Source organism: Panicum hallii, chromosome 7, assembly GCF_002211085.1.
Source record: "Panicum hallii strain FIL2 chromosome 7, PHallii_v3.1, whole genome shotgun sequence".
Taxonomy (NCBI): Eukaryota; Viridiplantae; Streptophyta; class Magnoliopsida; order Poales; family Poaceae; genus Panicum; species Panicum hallii.
The window spans coordinates 35,568,770-35,581,665 of NC_038048.1; the positions used below are offsets into that span (position 1 = coordinate 35,568,770).

Below are 12,896 nucleotides of genomic sequence, written 5' to 3' on the forward strand. Positions count from 1 at the left end.
GAATTTGGACAATTCTATCTTCGACATTTTCTCTAGTACGCGTCTCCCGGGATCCTTTTCCTCGCGTGCCCTTCTCCCTGACCCCGACCTCCTCCTCTCCGTGCGCCGCCCCTGCCCTCTCCCGCCGCCGCCACTGCTCCGCAGGCGCCGTCGCCCCTGCCCTCCCCTGCCTGCCTCCAGATCAGCGCCGTCCTTCCCTCCCCTGACGTCGCCTCCCTCCGGATCCGCGCCGTCCTGCTCTCCCACTGTCTCCGGAGCCGCGCCGTCGCCCCTGCAGTGCACCTGACGCCGGCTGGCTCTCCTGCCTCCCCTTTTGGCAGCTGTAACTCCGCGCCGGGGACTCGCTGCTCGTGCTCGGCGTGCTCTACTCCATCACCCATCCGAGTAAGGATGCCACCCCTTAAAGCCCCTACTTTTACTACTTGACACAGACCAATCTAGTCTTATTTAACATACATGTAATTTACAAAGTAGAAATGCCATAGCGATAGTTGATTCTCCTAATCCAAGTGTTCCTTCGCCCTTTTGAATTTTCCCCTTCTGCATTGAGAAAAAAATGTCCTCGAAAAGTTATAGTGGAGGTAGATAGGAAGCTCGGCATTTGTAAAATGAGACTGCAAGCATGCATGTTTTGCTACTAGATGGATTGTTGTAGGTTACTGGTATATCTTTTGGTATATTTGTGACATTAACCAATATTTGATCTAATTGTAATATAATTATGTAGTCAAGATACTCAAAAAACATAAGAATTATTGACTTCTGCTCGTATTCAGTAAAAACAAATGAGATATCATCAGCCTCAGGAGCACTTAAGACATTTTACCGCTCAACTCAGACAATCGATTCAAAATAATCAGGATTGCCAAACACCCAGCTTATCTAGACAGCCAATTCTCCAGACAGCTGGCTTATCTCAGAATCTTGCTTCTCAGAAAAGCGAGGACCAGATAAGCGGAATCAAAAAGGGCCTACATCTTCCATGGCACTCGTCGTGATGTGTGGGCAGCCATGCAGTGGCAAATCAGCAGCTGCTGCTTGCCTTGCTGCTGCACTGCGAACCTCCTCAACAGACCTTATTGTCCGTATCATTGATGAGTCATCACTCCATCTTGGACGCAATGATAGCTACAAAGGTATTGACTATTATGTGTCTTAACTATGCACTTCTATTTATGCTACTGTTCACCTCTATTTTTGTCCCTGTGATGAGCTTGTTTCTTTCCTTGTGATCATGTTTGTTTGTTCCCTTTTAAGATATGGTCGTGGAAAAAAACTTGAGAGGAGTTCTTAGATCAGAAGTTGACAGATCAGTGTCACGAGACAGCATAATTATTGTGGACTCTTTGAACAATATTAAGGTGGGGCAGTATCAAATTCTTCATCCTATTTTCACAAATTTTTAGTGAGTAATCAGTTCTCAATTAATAATATAATTCTACATGCTTTGTCTTTATCTGTCTGTCCATCTTGTAGTTTAGACTTTTATTCCTTATCACTGTGATAAACTGATGATCAGGGCTGCAGAATATTTGTTTGTAAGTTTCCCAGACCGTTCAAGGGAGCTGGGAACCAACTGGTTTATGGAGGTTACTAGATGGTTACATGTTCAATCCCGGCCATAAACTTTTGAAACCTTCTACAATTTTCTACTTCCAAAAAAATTTATTTAACCAGTTTAGTAAAACATAACAGTAAAAAGGAAAACTTTTAAATTCCATACTTTCACCAGGATTATTTTATCTTGGAACCTGTTGGAATTTCCAGTGACCCATGGTAACTGCTGGTTATTTCACGAGTTTGGACCCTTTATCTTTATTATCTGCAAAATATGTTTTAAATTTGCTTTAAATCAATATGGCATGATCACCATTTTCGCCATAAATAATAGAAGTTTACATGAATATTAAAATTATGTTATTATAAGCTGATCTTTTTTTCTATTATTGTTGTAGCATATCTTAAGCTAGTAAATCAAATAATCATGTAGCAAGTGATGGGCCTCCTTTTTTGGTGGGTTATTTTGCTTCAGTTCAAGTATTCTCAAAGAAGTCTCATAAATACACAACATTTAGCTTCTATGAATGTGGTATGAACAAGTAATATGACAATCTAGTTGCAAATGTTGCTACGTGCTAACTCTATTGACTGAATTTCATTCATTCAGTGATGTGACACTCAGTTGCAAATGTACTGGTCTTTGGGCTGACTTCCTTTGTTATTGTTACATTCAAACTGTTCTGTATAAATTCTCACATTACTTGTGATATAAAATAGAACCTGCAATTTGAGTTTCATGATTTTACAGTTGTGATGCCTTTGAATGAATAATGGTCTTGCAACATTATTGTGTATAGGTATGCAATTATTGTGCATGTGTATGTATCTTAGGTACAGACAATTGACTTTCACCTGATAATATGCAGGGGTACCGATATGAGCTGTGGTGTCTTGCACGTGCATCTGGAGTAAGATATTGCGTGGTAGCCACTTGCTCTCTTGTTTATGTACTTATTATTATTTTGTGTTAGAATAATGTTTCTGCTAGCATAATTCAAACAGGCTAGAGTTGTAGACGATACTATGTGTTCCAAAATTATGGATTTAGTTAACATAAGAGTCAGATGATAGTGTTGCTTGCATGATGAGCTACCTTATCAGACTAGCCTTTTTATTTATTAGAGTATCACCTAATTTAAGTCTCAAGACAGAGCCTCACCTAACTCACCTAAATAAACTTGCAAAGAGGATTTTGTTTAATACGACAAATAGGACAAGTTGGAATTCATGACCATGTTCTGCCTGATATTTGTGTCCAGCACCTATAGGAAAGCTTGGAAATTTTATTCTTTTTTGAACACTTCAGTAATAAATCATACTTTAGAAAGTGATTTCCTTTATACTTTCTCTTTCATTTTTCAGCTTTTTTGTGATACAGAAGTGGACCATTGTAGGGAATGGAACTGCAACCGCCAGGAGAAAGGAGAACCAGCATACGATAGTAATATGCAAGTCACTTTTTTCTTATGGAGCTCGTTGACCTGAAAGTACTAAGGGTTTGTTTGGATAGAAGAGGATTGGAGGGGAATGAAGGGGATTGAGTCTAAAATGAACTGATTTTCTCTCCAATCCCTCCCATTCCACTTCAATCCACTAGTTTCCAAACAAGGCCTAATGGGTCACATATTATTGACATTCTTGTTTTATATGGACTCATGATTCTTAGGTTATAAAATCTTTAGTTACTACATTGGATTTCTGGGGGCCGGATAACACAACTGTGCATTTCTGTCTAAGTACTGCTATCAGTAACAGTTACCCTCTCATTTCCTTTTCTTCAATGATGACAGATTCGAGGATCTTGTGAGGAGGTTTGAGAAACCAGATAGGCATAATCGTTGGGATTCCCCTCTTTTTGAATTGTTTCCATCCAGAGGTAACTGACTTGCTTTCAAAAAAAGAGAAATTAACTTCTACACATGATCTTTTACTAATTACCCTCATTGTCTGTGTTTAATCTCTCAAAATTTTCTTCTCTAGTGTTGCATATACTGTCAAATTTATAGCCGCTTCATTGCCCTGTTTTTTTTGTCTTAACGATGCAATTGTTTGTCTAAAGTTGATTCGGAGCATCACATGTTTCACTACAACAAGTAGCGATGAAAGGCACAAGCGCTTTGTGGACTAGTAAATAGCAATACCATACTAAGCGTTCTTTTGTAGTTATTTTAAAATATACTGTTTGAACTCAGCATTCATTACTGGTTGCTATCGAGACTAATAATAATAAGTATACAGTCATGTGCATTGTGGATGGAAACATAGACTAGCAGTACACAAAGTTGTTGGTTTCCTGTCATCATGGCTCTTTCTCGCATTTTTTTAATTGACTGCAGAAATAGATGCTGGAAATTGGAATTGTTTGTTGGGATAGATTTACTTGAGTACTGAGGGGCAGGAAGAGAATGGGGGCATGAGGAATGTCTCAATTCCCATGTGTTATGATATGGGTACATTTTCATTCCAGCTATTAGCTCATGGTTATCGAAGTTGTCTGAGCCTCCAAACTAATTTGCCATTGATGCAACTGGTTCCAGCTTGCTGCCAAACGTCATTGCCATCCTTTACCACAGGTGACCCACTCTTGTTCTCATCCACATCAGAGCCCCTTCCGAAGTTGCTCTTGAGCCTGGTCCAATGGCTGCTCTTGAGCCAGCAGCCAAGGCTGTTGTTTTGCCCCATTGAGGCATTTGCACTACCCTCTCAAGTTATTATTGATGTAATTACTATTGGTCTATTTATTCATTTGGGCGGGGCTTTATGTAAAAAGTAGAATGGATGCTTACCTGCAAATTTCAGTCATGAAAATTCAACCATACTCCCAAACAAGTCGTTTCCAAATGTATCAATGGTACCAGAGTCTCAGATTCCAGTTTTTAAACCCGGCTCATTTCCTGCCACTTCCAATCCATGTCAAACACATTATCCACATGCTAGCTTAGCAATAAGTACCACCCAACAAATTTGAACTATATGTGTTTTTATGGCTTTCAAAACTCTATGGCTCCATTACAGGCTAAAGAAATAAAAAAGAAAAACTGTATGGCTCCATTTGTTAGAGGTGGATTATAATAACTTAGTTTGTCGCTTTTGAAATTTGGTGTTTGGTTAGCTACTTGTTTCTAAACTATGTCCCAGGAAAAGGAGGTGTAGCATCCCGATTAAGAGAATATCTGGAAGTAGTATGTAAAGATACTTTCATGTGAAAAAATAGGGAAGGATCGATCATTGCAGTAAGTTTTTAAAACAGTAATCTGATCTGCCTAACAGAGCGTTGGACTTTTCATAAATTGCTTCTGCAGCAGCTTAAAAATATGTGCACACAGGACACTGCAGCAACGCATATTGCCTCAATTTTGTTTACATTGTGGTTGGCACATAATTAAATTTGGTTAATCTGTTTTCTCTACTGTTTTTTGATAGATGAAATAGTGGAATTAGCTCCTGTCATTGCCGAGGCTGTGTCGTATTTGACAAAGAAGGTGGATTCAAAAACAAGAGATGTAAAAGTTCTCCAACCTACAATTGCCACTCAGACTGTAAGTAAAAACTCTGGTTGTAAGGATGAAATTGAAATAAATGACAAGACTAGTGAAACTGCATTATGCTGTAATTTAATCTCCATAAACAATTTCGTCCTGAATTATTTAGTACTCTGATAATTTAGTGTGGTGTTGTAACATTTGGCATCTTATTTTAAAATGTTTAGGTGTATGCCTGTATTCTGTCAGGCGTCATCCTTAGAACCATAGGCCAAGCATATTCTTCTAATAACTGGATATGGATATATTTAACATGGACATTGCTAGCACACATTCAGTTACTTATTATATTGCCTGTTCGGTGTTTGTTGGAATCTTTGGGATATGTGAATGGTTATGCGGTATACTCTGGTTTCCTAATAAGCAAAAGCCCTAAGCCTAGGGCAGGTGTGATAATTTTCTACATTTTCTACTGGTGGATTGAACATGCTTGACTATCCTAATCACACGGTATGTTAACGTGTTTGGGTGACTATAGTTTTCAGATTTCTAGGTTGTTCAGTGATACTGATATCAGGATTAGTCCAGCCCAAAGATATTGAGTAAATACCATAGGTTTTTTTTTGAAAGGGAGTAAATACCATAGTTACTGAAATTGGCGATATGAGAAATGGAATAGTTCAAGAAAAAACTGGCAGCTTCGCTTCCATCATGTGAACTAACTTAGGATATCAAATGCTTTACAAAATTTCTTTCCTGTGTGACAGAAGGCAGTTTTAAATGTACATATGCTGTTGATTTTCTTCCTAGATCTTGGTAATTACCCGAGGATTTTCCTATGGCTTGATATTTCAGGTGAGAACAACAGAGGCTAATTCCCTCTATGAGATGGACAAAGCAACACAGGTACTAGCAGTTCTCTTGGTTGGTAGCTGGTCTTAAATCTACAAGCCTTGATAATGTGCTGCGCTTTGCAGGAAGTGGTGAATGCAATTGTTGAAGCACAATCCTGTGGTCTTGGGCTTGCCATGAACAAGATTTCTATTGGACCTAACTTGCCAACTATATCCTTTGTTCATTGAGTAAATGTTATAGTAAATTTTATTATTATGTGACATTGCACAAATGCAGTCTCAGTGAGTTAATCCATTGGTTGTTTTTTCATTTAAGTTTGCTATCCAGTCTGCACATGGTATCAATGTAGAATTAGCTCCACAACTTCATATATTAGCTTGAAGGATTTCCTCTTCTGCATCTCTACATGCATAAAGTAAAGCGGGGAAAACTTCAGCTATCCTTGGTTGTTACTATTTGAATTGAGATCTTTAACTAATTGTTACATCAATCTTCAAAGATCTGTTGGCCTGCCTCAGCTCCGAAGCCTGCGCCGAACTTTCATTAAGCTGGCAGGGCAGTACAGCCTGAGTGGCCCACCACCGCCGACTGATGCCGATAGTGCAAAGAGGATGTTTGTTGACTACTTAAACCGTGAAGTTGGTGCTTGATGGGTTTTCCTCTTTGATGCATAAATAATTTGGGCATATACTTTTAGTGGCGTTGAAAAGACTGCCTGCCCTCATTGTATCTTGGGTATAGGATTTCATAAATGCTGACATCAGGCAGGAATTCTTGTACCTTGTGTAACCCACAAAATTCTAGGGAAACCGAACTTTGAAAATCTACTGGTTCAAATGTGGACTGTGTATATATGGCAGTCATCTCTCAAGGTTTTCTCCTCCATCTCTCAAGGTTTCTTGGAAGCCGTGGCACGGCAGCCGGGGATGCCTACGCGACCGGTGCGATGGCACCAGAAATCCATGCATGGACTGGGGAATCTGGCGTGCGCCAGTAGTTTGTTGGGGTCTAAAGTCTAAAGTTTAGATCCGTCATATTAAAGAGAATCTTATTATTTAGAAGTATTAAATAAAATTTAATTATAAAACTAATTGCAGAATTTTAGGGCTAATTCGCGAGATGAATCTAATGAGGTATATTAGATCATGATTAGCGGATGATTACTGTAGCATCACGGTAGCAAATTATAGATTAATTAGGCTCATTAAATTTGTGTCACGAATTAGCACCTATTTGTGCAAAAAGTTTTGTAATTAGACTTTATTTAATACTTCTAAATGATAAGATTCTTTTTGATGTGACGGGTCTCTAAACTACATGTGACGGGTCTAAAGTTTAGAGGGTAGAAAACAACACACCTCATGCTGGCTTTGACTTAGGAAGCATTTTCTTTTTTTTTGTCCAATTTCGTCGGCCGCGTTCCCCACGATAACTGTGCCCCCCTTACCACTGGCAGTTCACTCGGTTTTCGGGCTTATTCCCCAATCTTCGTCATGTAGAAAGGATGACGTGCGACGGGGAGATCGTTGCGACGCGGAGCTAGCGGCCAATAGAAACCCTGAACTTCGCCATCCTGATTGAGTAAGAGCGGCAATTTATGCCTATCTCTGCCAATTCTTTGTGCCAAAAAAAAAACCTAGAAGTCCCGGATAGCTTTTTGTGCCAAAAAAACCAAGAAGTCCCATGTATAGAACAACAAGGTTACCTATTAAAAGTATAAATAGCACAGCATAGTAAGATAGGCATTGCCAGAATCAAAATTACGTAGTGAATGTTATGGTATTCCACAACAACCTTCTTTTTTCAATACAATAAGATACACTTACTATATAAAAGTAGCAAAAGAGTTTGTACTCGGACTCGGGGTGAGTGGCTGTTTAGAGCACCCCAACCGGTATAAGAACGCATGGAACGTGATTGTAATATTTTGCCTGATTTAGGCCATAATCAACACGAAACTGTCGCCTGAGACAAAGGACGACATTCCTCATAAAAAAGAGGTTTTCTAAATTAACAAAAAAAATCATCGACACATTGTACATTATAGCCTTCTTTTGATTTCCACCTAGATGTCACTAAAATGTCAAATAATAGAGTTATTGGTAAGAACTGAAACTAATGAAAATCATAAAAGCAAAAAAGAGCTTATGCAAACAGATAATTGTTTTCAAGACACTAAAGACACTAGAACATTCAACCCGAGTTATAACATTTTGGATCTAATTATGATTTGGCTTGCAATAAATTATGATCTAACTTAGATTAAATCATTATATCATCAGGGAAAAATCATTACTCAAATATTTTTTATGTGAAGAAAAACAAAACTTAGAGATTTACTGCTATTATGGCTCTCTCGCATTGGAAAGATGTTTTTTAAAGAAAACCTAGACACTCTAATACTGCGTAAGCATCTATATTGGTGTCTCCAAAGTGCTATATTATATCCCTAAGGAATACTAGCAATGTGAGCATACAATATGCGTACATAAATGATGCCCAATTTAAGTGAGCAACAAGGTGAGCACCATTGCGAATGAGTTCTCCCTACCGGTAGTAACAATGTAGTGATAATGACAGGGGAAGAGGGGTGCCAACTCTTATCAGTGTCGAACGCGTAATTTTGCAATTGAGTGTATGTAATATTCATATTTTATTTCTAAACATGTCATTCTAATATCTTTCAAGGAATAAAAACTTTCTTTATTAACATAAAGATTTATTGACAACCCACTGAGAATCTAACAATTCTAATGATATAGGAGCATGTAGTCTCTACATCACAAAGTTCGACCTTTATTCACATTTTAAGTTATACGAGTTTATAGACTTTTTTTTCTTATTTCATTCTTTCTTCGTAGGTTCATGGCATATACCAATAATCATTGTGTAACTAACTCATAGACTTTAGTAATGAGAAAGTTGCTAGTTGGCTAATTGATGGGCCCAGGGACCCCGCAGGTCCGCTTTATGCTGACTAAACCAGAGGCGTGCCTGGAGTAAGCGCCCACCCACACGGGAGGAAATCTTATCTAGGCCTCCTCAGCCCACGACTCTGACTGACGACGCGGCTGTAGTCGGCTAGGCCCAATGTCCCGACCGGAGGATTCACTCGGAAGATGGGCCCACGTCACGGCTCCGACCAAAAAGTCCGACTGAGAGTTCCGACTGAAGACTCCGGCTGCTCTTCATCCCACACGTGCCCACCTCCCCGACTAGGACAGCCGGTCGGGCAGCAGGTCCTAGCGCGCCAACAAGTCCCGGAAGTGGATACGGAGGGTAAGGATGAGCGTCGAGGTCAAACCGTCGTACGAGCCAACCACTCCCCCCGCGGGGCTCACAGTTCTTTTCACTGGCGCCACAGAGCAGCACTATTCTACCTGCCCATCCTCCCGACGGGACGGGGAGGGACGTCATCAGCACGGTGTGGCACGCCGCATTAATGATGATACAATAGGGCGCTACGCCCGGCATGGAGCGCGAATGCCATGCTGTACCCGACGGCGTGGACCGCCGCTCCGACCGACCAAATGTGGTGACCGCACCGAGCCCATCAACACGTGCCCTCCCCTCGACCGGAGGGGAGTGGGGAAGAACGTGACGACCACTCCACGATGCGGGACTTGGACTGTGGCCGCCGGAGGGCTCCAACTAGCAAGGTTGACAGGCCCAACTGGCGGAATCGACGACCCCAACCGGTGGGTTTGGCTGGAGCCTCTCCCTTTCCATCCTCTTTCTTCTTGCCTAGCTCCTGTAAGGTGGGGGGGGGGGGGCTTTAGCTATAAAAGGGAGGGCTCCGCCATCTAGCTCTAGCTCTCAAACTCTCTCACTTTTGACACTCTCGAAAGCTTGTAACTTCCCAGCACTCTTGAGCGCCCGGGCTCAAGCAATACAAACCGACCGACCCCTGACTGGACATAGGGCATTATTGCTTAAACCAGTATAAATCTTGAGTCTTCGTGTGCTAGGCCACCTCTGATCTGAACGCACGGCATACAACTTCGAGTAGTTTTATCTGTTGGCCATTTCTGGAACCGACACTTGATTTTGGTGTAGTTTTTCTAAGAAAAATATTAAAAATAATCCGTGTCCTCATATGCTTACATTTAAAATACATATATTGTCACTTTTATATAGCAATGTTCATATATTTTGTGTAAAAAAATATTTTATCTAGAAGTGGTAAGATTTATATGATCTATATACTACCTTATAGAAATCTAGTATCTATCTACGATTTTAATATCATTCTAGAAGTTTTCTTCATGAAAAAAAAGATGTTTAGAGGTGGCAATGAACATGCTATGTTAAGATAATACTTTTAAAGAAATGAAAACATTCAAAACATTTTATATAACAATATGGGATTAAGATAAGAAGATCCATTTGCGATAGTCATGGCCAAAAATGATATGCACAAGGTAAGCATTCTTAACCTAACATATTTGATAGATGTAACACATCAACAAAATCACAACAATTTATTTTTTGTGGTTGTTCCTTGTGATATATTTGTGTTAAGTCCAAAATCTTGACCAGACCAAGGCGCTAACACTGTCTACTAGCACAATAGATATTGTTGTTTGGGTAGGCTGGTGTGGAGCAATTACTAAACTATCCGTTTCCGGAGTCTTGGAGACTCAACAAAGACAAACATTCTCCATTTGTGCATGTGGTGGTGCAAATTGCCTCTTGATGTTGTGGTTGAAGTTGGGTCTCCTAGAATGGCACGACATCCTACATGCCTAGTTTTTGGCAATCATGGACTTTGCCTCGTCCACCGGTGATACGATCTCTTTCTTCCCTCAATCCTCTGTGTCCAATTATATGCGAGTTGGTGAATGACAATTAAGCTCCACATTCTCAGATAAGTCACGTGGTGGCGTCAAACGGCCGGCGAGGAGGCAGGCCGGCGCGGCGTCGAAGCGGAGGGCCGGTCGGCGTGCGGCGGAGGGGCAGCTCGCAGCATCGAGGAAGAGGGGCAGCGCACGGAGGATCGGCGGCGCGCGGCGTCGAGGCTCAGGGGCACGGCGGCATCAAGGGTGGCGCGCGCGTGCGGACCGGCGCGGCGCGGCGCGGCGTCGAAGCGTGAGGCGGAGGGGCGCGGACCTGGGCAGAAGAGGAGGCAGTGCGCGGTCGGAGGACGCAGGCGCGGCGTCGAGGCGCGGAGGTTGAAGGCGGCGTGGGCCGGATCTGAGCCGAGGATGAGGAAGGGGCGAACGTGGAGGGGTGGCGAGAACAGGGCGGCGCGGCCGGAGGAGGCGAGGGCCGGCGGCGGAGGATGAGGAGTGCGAGGGGGCGTCGGGCGTCGATCGGGGCAGTGGCGAGAAGTGGAGGAGGAAGAGAAGGGAGGAAGAAGGGCCGGGGCTGGAATATTACCCCGACCCTTAGGTACTGGGTGAAAATATTACTCAGTACCTAAGGAAGTGTTAGGTACCGGGTGGGAAATAGAACCGGTACCTAAGGCTGGCTCTTAGGTGCCGGGTTAAAATTGCACCCGATATCTAAGGGTCTGCAACGGGTAGGAACGAATTCCCCCGGTACCGGGTGAATATCTCCACCCGGTACCTAAAGGTGTACATGAAATTCGTTTGTCGCCGTTTTATTTTTCTCTCTTTTTTTATTTTGTTTTATTTTTGCTTTTCAAAAAGTCTTTCAGTTTCTAAAAAAAATCTAATATGGGCTCAAAAATTCACTAGAAAAATTATAAATGTTGTATTTTTTATTTCTAATTATAGAAAATATGTGAATGTGTGTGTGTGAGAGAGAGAGGAGAGTGTGTGTGAGAGAGGGTGTCTGTGTGTGTGAGAGAGAGTGTGTGTATAAGTGTGTGAGAGAGTGTGTGTGTGAGAGAGTGCGCATGTGTGTTTGTGTAATTGACAATGTAATATTACAAATACTTGAAATGATGACTATAAGAAATGTACATGATGACTAAAAATTGTACATGATGACTAAAAATTGTTCAAGAGACAATTAACCATCTAATGGAATATTAACGATAGTTTTCTTTGCAATCGTCTCTTTGTTATGATCATGGCGTATGTAGGGAGTGTCTTCTTGGACTAAAAGGATATTTGTGTCAACATCCACTGCGAACGGAGTCATATCTTCAGGCTTACTGTATTCTTCTTCATCCGTGACATCGTCGACTCCCACAATTTCTCTTTTACCTGCCAGAATTATGTGGCGCTTTGGCTCATCATCTTCTGACTTGTCATTTGTTAATTTGTTAGACTTGTCCTTCTTAGATTTGCTAGATATGTCCTTCACATAGAAAACTTGAGTGACATCATTGGCTAAGATGAATGGTTCGTCTCGATAGCCAAGCTCTTTGAGGTCTACAGTTGTCATTCCGTACGTGTCAATATTGATGCCCTTTCCAGAAAGCTTCACCCATTGGCAACGAAATAGATGAATCTTCAATGGACCATAGTCAAGTTGCCAGGTATCCTCAATATAAACAAAATATGAGTTGCTTTGTCCATTAGTATCTATGGCTTCTATACGGACACCACTATTTTGATTGGTGCTCTTTTTATCCCGGGATCTTGTGTAAAATGTGTATCTGTTAATTTCATATCCATGGTATGTCAAGATTGTATTGGATGGACCCCTAGCCAATCAGGCAAGTTGTTCATGAATATCCTCATCGGCCATAACTTCTGTGCGCAACCAGGTGGGAAAAGTTTTAATGTGGTTTTTTTGAATCCAGGCTTCAGACTTCCAAGGGTACTTGCTTCGTACAATCTGCTTGTGCTCCTCGATGTACGGAGCCACCAAGGCTGACAGTTGCCGAACCGTGAAATGTGCTTTGCTCAACGAAGCATGATCGCTGGCATTTATTGATTTCTTTCCTAGTGTGCCCTTTCCAATCAGCCTCCCCTCATGCCGCGATACTGGAACCCCAATCGGGCAAAGTTCATCCACATAGTCAACATAAAAACTCAATGACCTCCTCTATCACATAACCCTTGGAATGCTTCCTTCTGGACGAGC

The 12,896-nt window shown here is 41.5% G+C and overlaps 1 protein-coding gene across 1 annotated transcript; it reads left to right on the forward strand.

Annotated features, from left to right (window-relative positions):
- Window positions 1-62: 62 nt before the first annotated feature.
- On the forward strand, window positions 63-6,782 carry LOC112899871 (protein KTI12 homolog). Its single transcript, XM_025968516.1, has 10 exons — window positions 63-384; window positions 936-1,136; window positions 1,258-1,361; window positions 2,427-2,483; window positions 2,923-3,008; window positions 3,351-3,436; window positions 4,984-5,099; window positions 5,898-5,948; window positions 6,020-6,106; window positions 6,383-6,782. The coding sequence occupies exons 2-10, from the start codon at window positions 983-985 to the stop codon at window positions 6,545-6,547; spliced, it is 906 nt and encodes a 301-aa protein (XP_025824301.1). The 5' UTR covers window positions 63-384; window positions 936-982; the 3' UTR covers window positions 6,548-6,782.
- Window positions 6,783-12,896: the final 6,114 nt, after the last annotated feature.

What these genes read in the sequence shown, in the direction of transcription:
- LOC112899871 (XM_025968516.1), top strand. Translation starts at nt 983, where the DNA reads ATGGCACTCGTCGTGATGTGTGGGCAGCCATGCAGTGGCAAATCAGCA. An exon ending in CTGGAGTAAGATATTGCGTG is followed by an intron (nt 2,484 to 2,922) that starts GTAGCCACTTGC and finishes TTCATTTTTCAG; the next exon opens with CTTTTTTGTGATACAGAAGT. An exon ending in TGAATTGTTTCCATCCAGAG is followed by an intron (nt 3,437 to 4,983) that starts GTAACTGACTTG and finishes GTTTTTTGATAG; the next exon opens with ATGAAATAGTGGAATTAGCT.